Here is a 16,872-nt window from a genome sequence, read left to right on the forward strand (position 1 = left end):
ATAGCCACAACTGGCTGGAGTTGGTTAGAATGTGGTAACTTGGGAACTTGAAAATCCAGGTGGATGAGCCATCCAACACTTTGAAGATTTCTGTCTCTTGATGACTCTTTACTTACCAACCACAATCAAGGTCAGATTCTGGTTTTAAAAAAAATCAGTGCCAGGGCTGCCTACCAAGACTTTCTCATTTGTAATCTGGAGTTCTTTTAAAACTCCTCCAGTGATTTTATTATGCAACCAGAGTTGAGGACCGCTATTCTAGACCAGTGTTTCTCAGACTTAATGTGTATTTGAGTCAACTGCAGAACTTTCTAAAATAAAGATTCTGATTCATCTGGAGATTCTACATTTATAAAAGCTCCTAGGTGATGCTGGGCCCTCAGCAGCATTTTGACGAACAAAATTCTAGACCTTACTTGAAAAATGAAAGTGTTAGTTGACCATACTTACTACTTATAAAATGGGATTTTCAAAATTTCATGCAAAGAACTCAAATTTGAATAATTTATCAGCATCAACAGAATTTTCCTTTGTTGAACCTAACACCTTTACACCTCTTTTCCTTCCTCCAACTTAGATTCCATAGTCAGGTGTCCTCATCAACATTTTGCATATTCTGTGTAACTGTCTCTTTGTCCTGTTTACTCTGGGGAAAACTCCAGCCCTGATCACAGACAATACTTGCTCCTGCAAATGAATGACTGAACTTTCAACTGGAGGCAAACACCCAACCATGCAAATTACTGGGCTTCCCTGGTGGCTCAGATAGTAAAGAATCTGCCTGCAATACAGGAGACCCAGGTTCAATCCCTGAGTCAGGGAAGATGCCCTGGAGAAGGCAATAGCAACCCACTCCAGTATTCTTGTTTGGAGAATTCCATGGACAGAGGAGCCTAGCAGTCTATAGTGCATGGGATCACAAAGACTGAACAACTAACACTTTTGTGCATATTACTGGCTTGAAAGTTGACTGTAAATCTCAAAGGGATATCAGTAAACAGAAAATCAAACCTGCTACTAATAGAATCAAGCTCCCACTGTGAGAGGAAACTTTCAGCAAAGTAATATGTTCATAATAATTATAATCTACCTTCCTTCCTGTTATTATGTTAACCAGAGAAGCATCAAGAACTAACAGAATGAGGCTGCATTCACTGTCTTCTTCCCATTATCTCAATGCCAGTGGGAAGTGGAGCTCAGAAGAAGAGGAAGAGAGAATCAGAGATTTAGATCACCTCTCTACTTCCTTCCCATCAAAGTGGGTCACACAAAAACACATTAACACACTCTTGAGTCCTGAAGCTGGCACGTGGGAGAGAAACCTTTGACCTAGCTATGTGGCTGCCATTTTAAAATGAACATGACTATGCCTTAAATGGGTTTCCCAGGTGGTGGAGTGGTAAAGAATCTGCCTGCCAGTGTAGGAGACTCAGGGGATGCGGGTTTGATCCCTAGGTTGGGAAGATCCCCAGAAGAAGGAAATGGTAACCCACTCCAATATTTTTGCCTGGGAAATCCCATGGACAGAGGAGCCTGGTGGTCTACAGTCCATGGGGGCCCAAAGAGTTGGACAGGACTTATCAACTGAGCACACGTGCATTCATGCCTTAAACACAAAAACACGACTGTAATAATAACAGATGTGGCTACAAAGTTAAAGTTAAATAGTTTGGCAAAGATACCAATAAGGAGTATGGGTTTACATACCTCAGAAAAGGGAAGCAAAGTGCAGTAAGTCCCCTACATATGAACCTTCAAATTGCAAATTTTAAAAGAAGCAAACATGCATTTGCATGTCCAATCATGTAAGTTAGTTCATGTGTCTGGCATACATTGTCACATGTGTGCATCCTCTACAAGTGGTTGTGCTTTTGTGTGCTTTATTGTACAGTACTGTATAGAGTATAGTAGTTCAGTACCTTTATTTCAAGCCCAGGATGTTTGGAAGTGAGCATAAAAGCAGTGATGATATAGCTGGTACAGTACAGTTCAGATATCACTAGATCCTTTTTTCAAGAGAGTAGACAGAATTGAATGCAGTAAGGAACTAGAACCTGTGCCATCAAAGACAGGTGTGAGTGAGATTGCAGCTTGCCCCTCATCTCCAATTACTGATAATCCTTCAGCTCCATCATCTTTCATCTCCTCTCCCTCTTTCAGTCAGTAATTCTTGCCTGTTCACTCGATGCCAGCCCCTGTAAGTCAGCTGTTGTTCTGTACTACTGTACTTTTCAAGGTACTGTACTCTAAGATTAAAAATATTTTATTTTTTGGTTTGTTTTTAATGTATTATTTGTGTGAAAAGTATCATAAACCTCTCACAGTACAGCACTGGGGCTTCCCCAATGGCTCAGTGGTAAAGAATCTGCCTGCAAAGCAGGAGACATGAGTTCCATACCTGAGTCAGGAAGATACCCTGGAGAAGGAAATGTCAACTCACTCCAGTATTCTTGTCTGGAAAATCCAAACAAGATTGACAGAGGAGCCTGGTGGGCTACAGTCCATGGGATTGCAACAGACTCGGACACGACTGAGCCACTGAGCACAGCATAGTACAGTACTATATAGCTCATTGTGTTACTTGAGTACATAGGCTAACTTTGTTGGGTTTACAAACAAATTGGACTTATGAACATACTCTTGGGACAGAATTCATTCATATGCAGGGGACTTACTGTAATTGGGAAAATGTAGAGCTGTTTCCTATGGAGACACCTCGGTTTACCAGTGACATTGATAACTTTCATCACTGCTTTGGCCACTGATTATCTTTCTGAAAGCTCTCTATTTATATTGTTCACTGTAATTACTCAGCCCCAGCACTGAATCTCTTTTCTTGAGCAGCACAACTTTATGCATCGTTAATATTACTGTGAATGCATTATATTCCCCCATTATATTTTTTCTCAATCAGGAGAATATTTTCTTTCCATCATGTTGTCTGCTCCTCCTTCCCATTAAATATTAGGTTTTTAGATTCTTAATTATTTCAAATGCTGTAGTTCATTTACTCATTAATGTGCTCAGTCACAAATATTTATTGAGCTCCATCTGCATGGTAGGCATTAAGAATCAGTAATAAATTAAGCAAAATTTGTTAAGGGTTTATATTCTAAAATTTGCTCAGCTTTTCTTAAGCTTGCTCTTATTATTCCTAAAGTTGTGTCCTTTTTTTTTAATATATCAACTTTTCAACACATATTTTAAGAGAATAGAATTACTTTCAATGATTTGTCACCTGAAAACTGGGTTCACCTCTTCGTGTGTGTTGAGCCAATGTCCATAACCAGGCCAAAGAGTGGGAGGAGGAAAGATTTATTGCAACAAGTAATGACACCCAGCAGAACCCTGTGAGGCTCCTGGACACACTTCCTTCTTGGGTCTCCCATTTCTGGATTACAGGAAATAGGCTTTATTCAGTCTCCAAGACCTTCCCTGAGTCCCAAGGGGCTGTTCAAGCAGTTGCTAATTAGGGAAGGGACAAATCAAAAGAAACAATAGTGCAGCCTTGGGGCAGGTCCTGGTTCCTCCTCAAGGGATATAAATAACAATATCTTTGAGCTGTTTTGCAGACACTGAAAGCCCCACCAGGTGGGAGAAGTTAACTGTAGGTTGCCCATGTAGACCCCAGACTGGTTGACAGAGCTAGTTGATAATGTTCCACTTACATCACCATCAACCAAACAGAAGAATGTCCAAGAGCTGATCATGGACTCTTGATCCACTTCTAAAATACTCCTCACTACATCCTCCAGGTTGAAAGACATAATTCTGAGGGCACTATCCCACTGTGGCCCCCTTTGCCTGGGAAAGCAGTAAGGCTATTCATTTCTACTTTACCCAAAACTGTTGTCTCCGAGATTTTGTTGGGGGAGTTTGTAATCTCCTTGGTTCTGTCTTGCCACAGCAAAAATTTGAAGCGATGGACAGACCAGTGTTACAGCTCCATGTTACACCTCAGTTTTATTTGACAAGTAAAGGAAAATAAATCCTTGAGGGGTGAGGGTGGGCTGACCCAAAAGACTCGAAGAGAAGCCAAGCCTTCCTGCTCAATTTTGGCTCCTCTTTTTATATGTTTTTTCTCCTCCTCCTGAGCCTGCCCTATGTAAATTGGGCTAGGCAGGAGGGCTGTTTGTCTTACCTGAGGTCCTCACTCTGGTCCTCAGACCTTTCTTTGTTCTATTTCCGTGGGCTTTTCCCTTGCCTTTTAGCCACCACCATTCTGGACTCCTTTTTCCTATTCTAACTACCTAACAGTTTCATTCGGTGTTGGGGTGTGGAAGCACAATTTTGCTTCAGTAAGAACACTGAATCTTTACTAAAGCAATGACCATCAAAACTGGGGAAGGTTTAAGCTAAGGGGACATACATATGTATAAAAGGGTGTGAGCAGAGGAGAATTCAGCACATTATTAGGGTATCAACAGAATCCAAGTCTTTGTTGTTTGAAGCCAGGATGGTCAACATCATTCCATCCTCCACCTGGGTGGGGGCCTTTGTTCCTGCAGAACTCAGAGAGATATTATGTCTATCCCTTGAGGAGCAACTAGGACCCTGCTTTATCATTGCACTACTGTTTCACTGGACAGCAGCATCAGTGCAATGGACATGAACTTGGGAAAACTCTGGGAGATGGTAAGGGACAGGGAGGCCTGGTTTGCTGCAGTCCATGGTGTTGCAAAGAGCTGGACATGACTGGGTGACTGAGCAACAACAGCAATTGTTTCATTGCCTTTTCTCTGTTCTACATTCCTTTGTTACCTTAAAATCATTAATTGCCAACACCTACTCAAGGGCGAGCACCGTGGCCAGGCTCAGATCACAAAATGGCTTAGGCCAAATGGGTTCTCCTACATCAAGAAAGCCAAGCCTGATTCTTTTTCTCTGGGGATGCCCTAACCTATCTTCTTACAGTTTCTCTTCAACTTGTTTATAAAATACAGATTAAAAAAAAAAAGTGTGTGTCTTATCTTCTTTGGAGCTTAACACTGAATGCATATACCTATCTATCAAACACACCGAAGAAGATGCTAATCTTAGTTTTACTTTTGTTAAAAAACAAAATTCAACCAGGTAAATTTGAAGATCTAGCTGGTTTCACTAGGCAATTCATGATTTGCACAGTGTCAAATCTGGTAACTAGCAGGATGCTCTAAGGGGTTGTACAAAACGAAACACTTTTATAGGAAGAACGGTGTAGCAAGGGAGCTATTAACAAAAGAAAATAAAGAGTTATTTTTAGGGTAGGACACCTTTTTGGGGGGAAATGGGAAGAAATTGCAAGCATTTGTGTAGACTGCCTCTTCTCCCTGGGAGGAGAAGTAGAGGGTCTTACTGGCAGATTACCTCCTTGGTGCTGATCAGAAAATTCCAGACTGGTTGATTGAGACCCCATTTCTGGCAAAGGCTGGAACTGCAATTAGGTAGGTATTAAATCTAGTTTTGGTATCATGGGCTATAGAACAAGTCATGCCGTTTTGGGCCTGTAATTTTTCTCTTTAATACCTTTGACAAGGAGGAAGGAGAGGATGGGAGGAATGTAAAGAATAGCATAGAATCATATACACTACCATATGTAAAATAGCCAATGGGAATTTGCTGTATGACTTAGGGAGCTCAAACCCTATGCTCTGTGACAACCTAGAGGAGTGGGATGGGGTAGAAGGTGAGAGGAAGGTTCTAGAAGGAGGGGATATCTATATATATATATATATGGCTGATACATGTTTATATATGGCAGACACCAACACAATATTGTAAAGCAATTATCCTTCAATTAAAAATAAATAAATTAAAAAAAATAACTTTGACAGCGATGGACTTTACATAGAATGAAGGAAGCTTAAGTTGCAAGGCCTCTCACTTCTGCTACCTCAGGCGAACCTGTTGATGTATGGATGTGGTCATATACATTTAAAAAAAAATTCAAAAAATATGTACTTTTACCAAAATTATTCAAGATCGGGGTCTCCATCCATCATGACTTTCCTCCATAACACTCCTCCTATTTGGGATTTCACTATAATGGACTGAAGTAACATGTGAATGAAAACAGGCTGGGAGACCTACAATTTGAAAAAAAAAATTATAGGAAAAGTACCATTAAAATAAAGAAACTGCAAACTTCTGAGTTGAAAGTACATATGAATATTAAATTCATTTAGTAAAGACCTGAGAGATAATGTAGATAAAATTAATAAAATGCAAAACAAAAAAATAATAAACTAAGATAATTCTGTCACTGAGACACTAATTGCAATGAAAAATGATTTCAGATCACACCAAAAGCAGTAACTCATTAAAGGAAGCAATACATTTTGATGCAAATAATTCATAGGCTTTTACATTGTTTTGGGCTTCCCTGGTGGCTCAGGTGGTAAAGAATCTGCCTGCAATATGGGAGACCCAGGTTCAATCCCTGAGTCAGGAAATTCCCTGGAGAAGGGAATGGCTACTCCAGTATTCTTGCCTGGAGAATTCCATGGACAGAGGGAGACTGGTGGGCTACAGTCCATGGAATTGCAAAGAATCAGACATGACTGAGTTACTAACATTTACATTGTTTGATAATCCAATTAATGAAGTGGCATGAATCATATAAACATCTTGGAAAAATATTTAATGTGTCATGAAATACTGATATGGACACAGATTACATAAAAATCACAATACAGCATGAAAACCAATGATTTACCAGTTCAAAGAGTGTTTAAGAGCAGGTATTGTAGAAGGAAATTGATGTGCCCTGAAATCATACATCATAACATTTATATCTCACAGTTTTGGAGGCTGAGGAGTTGATATTCAAGGAACTGGCACATTCAGTGTCTGACGACGGCCTGCCCCTGGCTTCAAAGTGGATCACAGAAAAAATGAACCAGCTCCCTGGAGTCTCTTCTTCTTCTGTGGGCACTAATCCCATCTTTGAGGGCCCTGTCCTCATGACCTAATCATCTTCAGAAGACTCAGCTTCCTAATGGTATCACATTAGGGGTTAGGATTTCAACACATGAATTTTAGGGGGACACAAACATTCCATCCCTAATGGTACATAAGAAATGAAATAGTCATGTGATAGAGAATAAAAGGAGAAAGGAACATGATTTTAGGTAAGGTGATAAGGAAATCTCCCTAAGAATGAGCATTAAATGTTACACATGGCAGTCCAGTGATTGAGGGTTTGCCTTGCAGTGTGAGGGATGTAGGTTTGATCCCCGGTTGGGGAACTAAGATTCCCCCACATGGTGGGACAACTAAACGCATGGGCTGAAACTACTGAGCCCTCTGGCCACAACCAGAGAGTCCCTGGACCTCAACCAAAGATATTGCATGTCACCACTAAAGACCTGATAAAAAGTGAAAGTGTTAGTCACTCAGTCATGTCTGACTCTTTGAGACCCAATGGACTATAGTCCACCAGGCTCCTTTGTCCATGGAATTCTCCAGGCAAGAATACTGGAGTGGGTAGCCATTCCCTTCTCCAGCAGGTTTTCCCAACCCAGGGATCAAACCTGGGTCTCTTCCATTTCAGGCAGATTCTTTACCATCTGAGCCACCAGGGAAGCCCTGGAGACCAGATGAGGCCAAACAAACAAATATTTTAAAAAATGTTACAACTATATGATGAGAAGGATGCAGGTACGAAAAAGATCTCAGGAAGAAATTCATGCAGAGAAAAGAGGAAATACAAAGTCTATAGCAGTATTTGGTATTATAAGTTTTATGCCAACTTCTTCACAAGCTCCTTTCTTATTTGAGGTTATCGTCATAACCTCCTTTCTTATTTGGTTTTAATTAAACAGATTTTCATAGTACTCCCTCTGTCTAATATTTTTCATGAAATATACTTAAATATGTTGAGGAGTACCAACTGAACATCCAGTTTTTCTCACCATCTATGCATGCTTCAATGAGTAAGCCTCAAAAGACTGCTGAAATCCTGTTTAAAATGAGCTTCCATGCAACTCGATATTTGTCTTGAATTACTTATGAGGAAACAACGTGTGATGAGACCTGACAATTAATTGCATCACTAGAAAAGAAAGAATCCTTGTTAGGGCTGAGACAAGACAACTCGTGACCTCAGTGCTTGTTGAAGAAATGTTGTACTTGACAGCCTGCTGAAGCAGCTCTTTGAAAAGTAATGTGGCAATTCATCACCTTCATAATTGATAATATATCCTATAAAGTGATTTCATTTAAGGACAGACAAATAAAGGATACCATTTGGAAGGATGTAATGAATTTGAACAACCAAAGAAATCTGAAATAGAAAAGCACACTGTGAGAATAATAGTCTGCATGAAGTCTATTAATATGCCCTTTGTCTTGGTCATTGGGTCAGAGTGAGATTGCAGGGGTCTAAGTTAAAATCCCTGTTCTTTCACTTACTAACTCTTTAAAAATGAAAATCCATTTACATTTTTTATACCTCAGTTTTCGTGACAATAAAACAATTATAATGATATTTAACATAGAGCTTTGTAAATAATAGCTTCTATTATCATTATTATTTGGGCTGATTTTTAAAAATATTACATTTCCTATTACTTTATCTGTTTCACACAACTCCAATAAATGGAAAAAGTAGAAATAAACTATTTGCTGGTGATTTGGTAAAACATGATGCCTTCAGTATAGGTATTAATTATGATCTCTTTCTATTCCTTTGGTTACATATAAGTCTCTCTTTTTCTCCATACATATAAAGGTTTAGAATAAACTAAATGTGATGCCATTAAAATTCTCCAAGCCAGGCTTCAACAGTACATGAACTGTGAACTTCCAGATGTTCAAGCTGGTTTTAAAAAAGGCAAAGGAACCAGAGATCAAATTGCCAACATCCGATGGATCATCGAAAAAGCAAGAGAGTTCCAGAAAAACATCTATTTCTGCTTTATTGACTATGCCAAAGCCTTTGACTGTGTAGATCACAACAAACTATGGAAAATTCTTAAAAAGGTGGGAATACCAGACCACCTGACCTGCTTCCTCAGAAACCTGTATGCAGGTTAGGAAGCAACAGTTAGAACTGGACATGAAACAACAGACTGGTTCCAAATAGGGAAAGAAATACATCCAGGCTGTATATTGTCACCCTGTTTATTCAACTTACATGCAGAGTACATCATGAGAAATGCTGGGCTGGAAGAAACACAAGCTGGAATCAAGATTGTTGGGAGAAATATCAATAAGCTCAGATATGCAGAATACACCACCTTCATGGCAGAAAGCGAAGAAGAACTAAAGAGCCTCTTGATGAAAGTGAAAGAGGAGAGTGAAAAAGCTGGCTTAAAGCTCAACATTCAGAAAACTAAGATCACGGCATCTGGTCCCATCACTTCATGGAAAATAGATGGAGAAACAGTGGAAACAGTGAGAGAGTTTATTTTCTTGGGCTCCAAAATCACTGCAGATGGTGACTGCAGCCATGAAATTAAAAGACGCTTACTCCTTGGAAGGAAAGTTATGACCAACCTAGACAGCATATTAAAAAGCAGAGACATTACTTTGTCAACAAAGGTCCATCTAGTCAAGGATATGTTTTTTTTTCAGTAATCATGTATGGATGTGAGAGTTGGACTGTAAAGAAAGCTGAGGGCCAAAGAATTGATGCTTTTGAAATGTGGTGTTGGAGGAGACTCTTGAGAGTCCCTTGGACTGCAGGGAGATCCAACCAGTCCATCCTAAAGGAAATCAGTCCTGGGTGTTCATTGGAAGGACTGATGCTAAAGCTGAATCTCCAATATTTTGGCCACCTAATGCGAAGAGCTGACTCATTTGAAAAGACCCTGATGTTGGGAAAGATTGAAGGCAGGAGGAGAAGGGGACCTCAGAGGATGCGATGGTTAGATGGCATCACTGACTCAATGGACATGGGTTTGGGTAAACTCCGGGAGTTTGTGATGGACAGGGAGGCCTGGCATGCCCTGATTCACGGGGTCACAAAGAGTCGGACACGACTGAGTGACTGAACTGAACTGAAAGGCAGAAAGCAATGAGGAACTAAAGAACCTCTTGATGAAGTTGAAAGAGAAGAGTGAAAAAGCTGGCTTAAAACTAAACATTCAAAAAAGTAAGATCATGGCTTCTGGTCCCATCACTTCATGGCAAATTTTGTTGTTGTTGTTCAGTCTCTTAAGTCACGTCCAACTCTATGCAACCCCACAGACTGCAGCATGCCCAGCTTCCCTGTCCTTCACTATTTCCCTGGGTTTTCTCAAACTCATGTCCATTGAGTTGGTGATGCCATCCAACCATCTCATCCTCTGTTGTTCCCTTCTCCTCTCACCCTTAATCTTTCCCAGCATCAGGGTCTTTGCCAATGAGTTGGCTCTTTGCATTAGGTGGCCAAATTATTGGAGCTTCAGCTTCAGCACCAGTCCTTCCAATGAATATTCAGTGTTCATTTCCTTTAGGATTGACTGATGTGATCTCCTTGCTGCCCAAAGGACTCTCAGAAGTCTCCTCCAGCACTGTCTCTATAGTTTTGCCTTTTTCAGAATGTCATAGAGTTGTCATTATACAGTATATAGACTTCAAATCAGTTTCTTTCACTTTGTAATATGCATTTAAATTTTCTCCATGTCTTTTCCTCGCTTGACAGTTCATTTCTTTTTAGTGCAGAAAAATATTCTGTTGTTTGGATGAGCAACAGTTTATGTATCATTTTACCTATTGAAGGACATCCTGCTAGTTTCTAAGTTTGGGCAATTATGAATAAATTTGCTATTAACATCCCTGTGCAGGTTTTCATGTGGACATAATCTTCAGTTCATTTGGGTAAACAGCAATGGATACAATTGCTGGATCATATGGTAAGAGCATGTTCATTCTGTAAGAAACAACCAGACTGTCTTCCTAAGTGGCTCTACTGTTTTTCATTCCCACTAGCAATAAATGAGAGCTCTTATCGCTCCACATCCTCACCAGCATGTAGCATTACCAGTACTCTGCATTTGCTATTCTAATAGGTATGTATTAGTAGTACTATCTCATTGTTGTTTTAAATTACATTCTCCTGATGGCGTATGACATGGAGCCCATTTTTAAATAGGGTTGTTTTTTTCCTATGTTAAAGTTTAAGAGGTATTATATATTTTCGATAGCAGTCTTTCATCAGATGTTTCTTTTGCAAATATTTTCTCCCAATCTGTGTCTTGTCTTTTTATTTTCTTGACAGTGTCTTTTGCAGAGCAAATTTTTTTAATGTTAATTAAGTCCAGTTTACCAATTATTTCATTCTTTGATGTTGTATCTAAAAAGTCATTGCCAAAACCAAGGCCATCTGAATTTTCTCATATGTTATTTTTTTAGGAGTTTTATAGTTTTACCTTTTACGTGTAAGTTTGTGATCAATCTTGGATTAATGTTTTCGAATTGTGTAAATTCTTGGCTATTTTTTTTTTTTTGCATATGGATGTCCAGTTCTTCCAGCACCATTTCTTGAAAAGAATGTAAGTTTCTTTTCATAGGATGTTTCCGTTGACTTTTATCAAGAGAAAGGCAAATCATTTCCTTTACTTCTTATATTGGTTCTGGTAAAGATCCATTACACTAATTTTTTTAAAGGGTCTAGTGGAAAAAAATTCTTCCCCAGTGGCACTCAGGGCTGTCTCCTTATTTCTTTTCCAGGCATGTTAAATGGAATAAAACTTAAGAAAAAAGGTACAAATTCTTCAAAAAATAATTTTCTCTCTGCTACAGAGACTATGATAGAAATATTTAGTCACATTTCATAGCTATATATGCATCACATAGATTGTGAATTAAACAAATTCCAGCAAATTTACTATAAATTACAAATAGATAACATAGACAATTGTATTATTCCATGCAATATCAATGTAATTTTACTATGAAATTAAGATTAAGTAAAAAGCTTTAGAGAAAAGAGAATGATATGACAGAGATATTTCTGGCATGTGGTATAATGTTACACAAAAGTTGATTTGAACTGCTGAGAGTTGTCACTTACATAAAATCAAGTTTTTGGCTTCAGTGTCTTTTCTGTCACTCAATCTGGTACTCTTGTGGACCACAAGAGTATCTCATAAACATAATGAATATTTTAATGAGCCTCTGATTCTAATCTTAGAAAATTGATTTTCTCTTCCTGTTTTATAATAGTATTTATTGCCTAAACGAATTTAACCCTGACTATTTTCACCTCAAAATTCTTTATGATTGAGTGTTATGGTTTCATAAAGTAAATTAGGTTACTACTTCATAACCTTATCAAGTTCAAATATTTATATGTTAGGTTTCTGAGACAGTAAGTATCTATAGCCTACAACACAGGATACTTTGTCAATGTATGGTTTGGAATCTAATATTTTACAAATTATCAAGAAGTAGTTTTATTCGTGAAGAAAACATTCACAATCTCTCTTTGAAGAAAAACTGATGGCCTTAGTATATGAAACACATTTGCCAATTATTCATTTTAATGGGAGTGTGAAAGGTAATACACATTTTTAAAATGACCAACTGGGAAAGGGCATATATATACATATATGCCCATATATGTATATGTATATATATACATATATATATATATATATGCCTTGTTATTCTAGGAATTAGTTATATGAAAATAGCAATGCAATAATGTTTTTGAACAGTTCTAGTCCCAATTAGAGGAATATATCACAGTACATCTGTATTGTTTAGTAATGTATGTGTCTCTATATAACAGAAAACCTAAGCAAAGAGTGTCTTAAACAATAAAAATTTATTTGTCCCAAGTGGTAAGTTGAAATCGCCAGAGAATAGCAAGTAGAAATAGGAAGGCCTTCTTAAATGAACAATGCAAAGAAATAGAGGGAAACAACAGAATGGGAAAGACTAGAGATCTCTTCAAGAAAATCAGAGATGTTAAGGGAAAATTTCATGCAAGGATCAGCATGATAAAGGACAGAAATGGTAAGGACATAACAGAGCAGAAGAATTAAAAGGAGGCAAGAATATATAGAAGAACTATACAAAAAAGGTCATTAAGACCCAGACAACCATGATGGTGTGGTCACTCACCTAGAGCCAGAGATCCTGGAGTGTGAAGTCAAGTGGGCCTTAGGAAGCTTTACTACAAACAAAGCTAGTGGCGGTGACAGAATTCCAGCTGAGCTATTTCAAATCCTAAAAGATGATGTTCAAGTGCGGCGCTCAATATGCCAGCAAATTTGGAAAACTCAGCAGTGGTCTCAGGACTGAAAAAGGTCAGTTTTCATTCCAATCCCAAAGAAGGGCAATGCCAAAGAATGTTCAAACTACTATACAGCTGCACTCATTTCACATGTTAGCAAGGTAATACTCAAAATCCTTCAAGCTAGGCTTCAGCAATACATGAACTGAGAACTTCCAGATGTACAAGCTGGAGTTGCAAAAGGCAGAAGGGCCAGAGATCAAATTGCCACCATTCACTGGATCACAGAGAAAGCAAGTGAATTCCAGAAAAATGTCTACTTCTCCTTCATTGACTATGTTAAAGGCTTTGACTGTGTGTATCACAACAAACTATGAAAAATTCTTACAGAGATGGAGTACCAGAACACCTGACCTGTCTCCTGAGAAACCTGTATGCAGGTCAAGAAACAACAGTTAGAACCAGACTTAGAACAAATGACTAGATCAAAATTGGGAAAAGAATGCAAAAAGGTTATATATTGTCACCCTGCTTATTTAACTTACATGCAGAGTACATCATGTAAAATGCTGGACTGGATGAAGCACAAGCTGGAATCAAGATTGCCAGGAGAAATATCAACAAACTCAGATATGCAGATGATATCACTCTAATGGCAGAAAGTATAAATGAACTAAAGAGCCTCTTGATGAGGATGAAAGAGAGAGTGAAAAAGCTGGCTTAAAACTTGGCACTCAAAAATCTAAGATTATGGTGTTCAGTTCCATCACTTCATGACAAATAGAAGGGAAAAAAGTGGAAGCAGTGACAGATTTTCTTTTCTTGGGCTCCAAAAATCACTGCAGATGGTGCCTGCAGCCATGAAGTTAAAAGATGCTTGCTCCTTGGGAAAGAATCTGTGACAAATCTCGGCAGTGTATTAAGGTGCAGAGATATCACTTCGCCTACAAACGTCCATCTAGTCAAATCTATGGTTTTTCCAGTAGTCATGTATGGATGTGAGAGTTGGACCATAAAAAAGGCTGAGTGCCAATGAATTGATTCTTTCGAATTGTGGTGCTGGAGCAGACTCTTGAGAGTCCCTTGGAGTGCAAGGAGATCAAACTAGTTTATCCTAAAGAAAATCAACACTGAATATTCTTTGGAAGGACTAATGCTGAAGCTGAAGCTCAAATAGTTTGGCCACCTGATTCAAAGAGCCAATTCATGGGAAAAAACCCTGATGCTGGAAAAAATTGAGGGCAGAAGGAAAAGTGGGCAGCAGAGAATGAAATGGTTCCATAACATCACCAACTCAATGGACATGAGTTTAAGCAATCTCCCAGAGCAAACTCTGGGGGATAATGGAGGACAGGGCTGCAGTGCATGGGGTTGCAAAGAGTAGGACACAACTTAGGAGTGAACAATAATAAGTTGAAATATGGGAGTCCAGGGCTGGTGTGACTGTTCAAGTTTTGTACCTTTTATATCTGCTATTCACAGCAGGTAGACCTCTATCGCCATGTTTGTCAATGAATGGAAGTAAGAGTTCTGCTATTCATGTGCATGTTCCAGGAAAGAAGAAAAGAATGAATGTTTAAGGGGTAAAATGTTCCCACATACCAAGACTTTTCTTCTCTCTCTCTCTTTTTTCTTTTTTTTTTTTTCGATTTAGGCAGATGCTCCATATTCAGGGATTTGTACCTATATTTTTTTATAAAACAATTTTATGTTGTGTGAACCCCCAGTTGGATGGGATGCTATTAGAGTATTTGATTTACTAGCCCTTACAGTGAAAAAAAATCAAGTGAGAAGAAAGTTGATAATAGATGTTTAGTGAATTATCATTGTCAATTCCTTTGTTTTTTGTTGTTTGTTATTTTTTACTATGGTAGAACAAACCATCTCAGAACCTAGCGGTTTAGGATAACAATTTCATTTGATTGTCAAATTTAATTTTCCAAAAATTCTGAAGAATTTAATAAATGACCAACATCTCTGACCCACAAGGTATAAGCTAGGGCTGTTGAAAACACACTGAGAACATTTTGGCCATTAGGAGTAGACAAGTCATCAGAGTTTCTGGCAAACTCACAATATTATAAAGACAAATTTTTTAGTTTGGAAGTGCCAAAGAACTCCGAACTTGAGGGTTCAATTTCAGAGAAAATGAAGTATAGAGAAATCAATCTGACATTCCAGTTTTCCACTGGATACATATGCTAATTTCTTAAGCTGCATAAAGCCAGGAAATAAAATGCCAAGTTAAAAGTCTCTAAAAAGCAGAGTGTTTTTTTTTTTTTAATCAGTCTTACAGTGCTAGGGACACAAAAGCTGGAAGAAGAATCTGCTAGAAAGGAAAGAATCTAGAATATGCTAGATGCTATCCCCAGGTCTCAATGAGGACCTGTGGTACACAAAACCAAAGATCTGAGATTAATCAGAAGGAGAATCGTACAGAAACTGTACTCAAACTTAAGTGAGCTCAGTTTTTGCTCTACTAAAAAAAATAACAGACTAAAGAAAGTAGAGCAATACATCTGGAAAACGTTTGTATGTGTGAAAAAAAATAGGCTAAACTCATTTTAAAGAAAAATAATATTATCAAATTCTCAAAAACATTCCATATGTAGTATCCAACTACAGTGGGCTAAATTGTGTATCCTAAAAACATACATTCAAGCCCTAACTCTGGTACCTGTGGATGTGACCTTCTTTGGAGACAGGGTCTTTGCAGATGTAATCAAGCTTCTATGACATCATGCTATGTTAAAGTGGGACCTACATCCAATGACTGGTGTCCTTATGAGAAGAGGAGAGGACACACACTATAAGAGCAAACAGTGTGATGGTGGAATCAGAGGTTGAATCGAGCAGCTACAAGCCAAGGCATGCCAAGGATCACCAGTAGCCACCAGAAGCTGAGGGAGGCAAGGAATGATTCGTCCCTGGAGCCTTCAGAGGGGCCACAGCCCTGCAGACGCCTTGACATCAGACTCCTGGCTCTCAGAACTGTGAGAGAACAATTTTTCATTGTTTTTGGCCACCCCAAAACATACCTACTTTTTGGTACTTTGTAACAAAGTACTTTGGTAGTTTGTTATGGCAGTCTTGGGAAATACACACATCAGCATTCAATTATAATTACCAGGAGTTTTAAGAGACAGACCTAGAGAAAACCAACAGTGGATTCAGAGAACAAATGACAGTTATTACAGTTTTCACAACAACACACTGCGAGGCAGGTGGTGGTTGCTCAGTTGCTCAGTCATGCCTGACTGTTAGGGACTCCATGGGCTGCAGCATGCCATACTTCTCTGTCCATCGCTGTCTCCTGCAGTTTGTTCAAACTTACATCCATTGAGTCGATGATGCCATCCAACCATCTATCCTCTGTTGTCCCCTTATCCTCTCACCCTCAATCTTTCCCAGAATCAGGGTCTTTTCCAATGAGTCGGCTCTTCACATCAGGGGGGCACCGTATTGGAGCTTCAGCTTCAGCATCAGTCCTTCCAATGAATATTCAGGGTTGATTTTCTTTTAAGACTGACTGGTTTGATCTTCCTCCTGTCCAAGTGCCAGAGTCCTGCTCCAGCTGATCCAGGGGTCCCCAAGGGATGAACGGCGTCGGTGAAAGGAAAGAAAGGAGACATAGAGTTTTTGATGGCCCAAAGACCACTATCTTTATTGCTTTAGTCTCTATTTATGTAGCACATGTTCTTCTACGTAATGATTCTTACAATATTTTC

At 38.8% G+C, this 16,872-nt stretch overlaps 1 protein-coding gene across 9 annotated transcripts in view; it reads left to right on the forward strand.

Moving 5' to 3' along the window:
* Nucleotides 1-15,922: 15,922 nt before the first annotated feature.
* LOC145534210 (uncharacterized) overlaps nt 15,923-16,872 on the forward strand; it is a 58,954-nt gene continuing 58,004 nt past the window's right edge. For all 9 annotated transcript variants that reach the window (XR_014074345.1, XR_014074344.1, XM_081561553.1 and 6 more), the window contains exon 1: nt 15,923-16,137. Coding sequence is in view for 7 of the 9 variants with exons in the window: in XM_081561553.1 (XP_081417679.1) it covers nt 16,061-16,137 (77 nt within the window). In the remaining 2 variants the exon portion in view is untranslated. The remainder of the gene's footprint in view (nt 16,138-16,872) is intronic.

Source organism: Giraffa tippelskirchi, chromosome 14 (genome assembly GCF_054371585.1).
Source record: "Giraffa tippelskirchi isolate mGirTip1 chromosome 14, T2T-mGirTip1v1.2.pri, whole genome shotgun sequence".
NCBI lineage: Eukaryota > Metazoa > Chordata > Mammalia > Artiodactyla > Giraffidae > Giraffa > Giraffa tippelskirchi.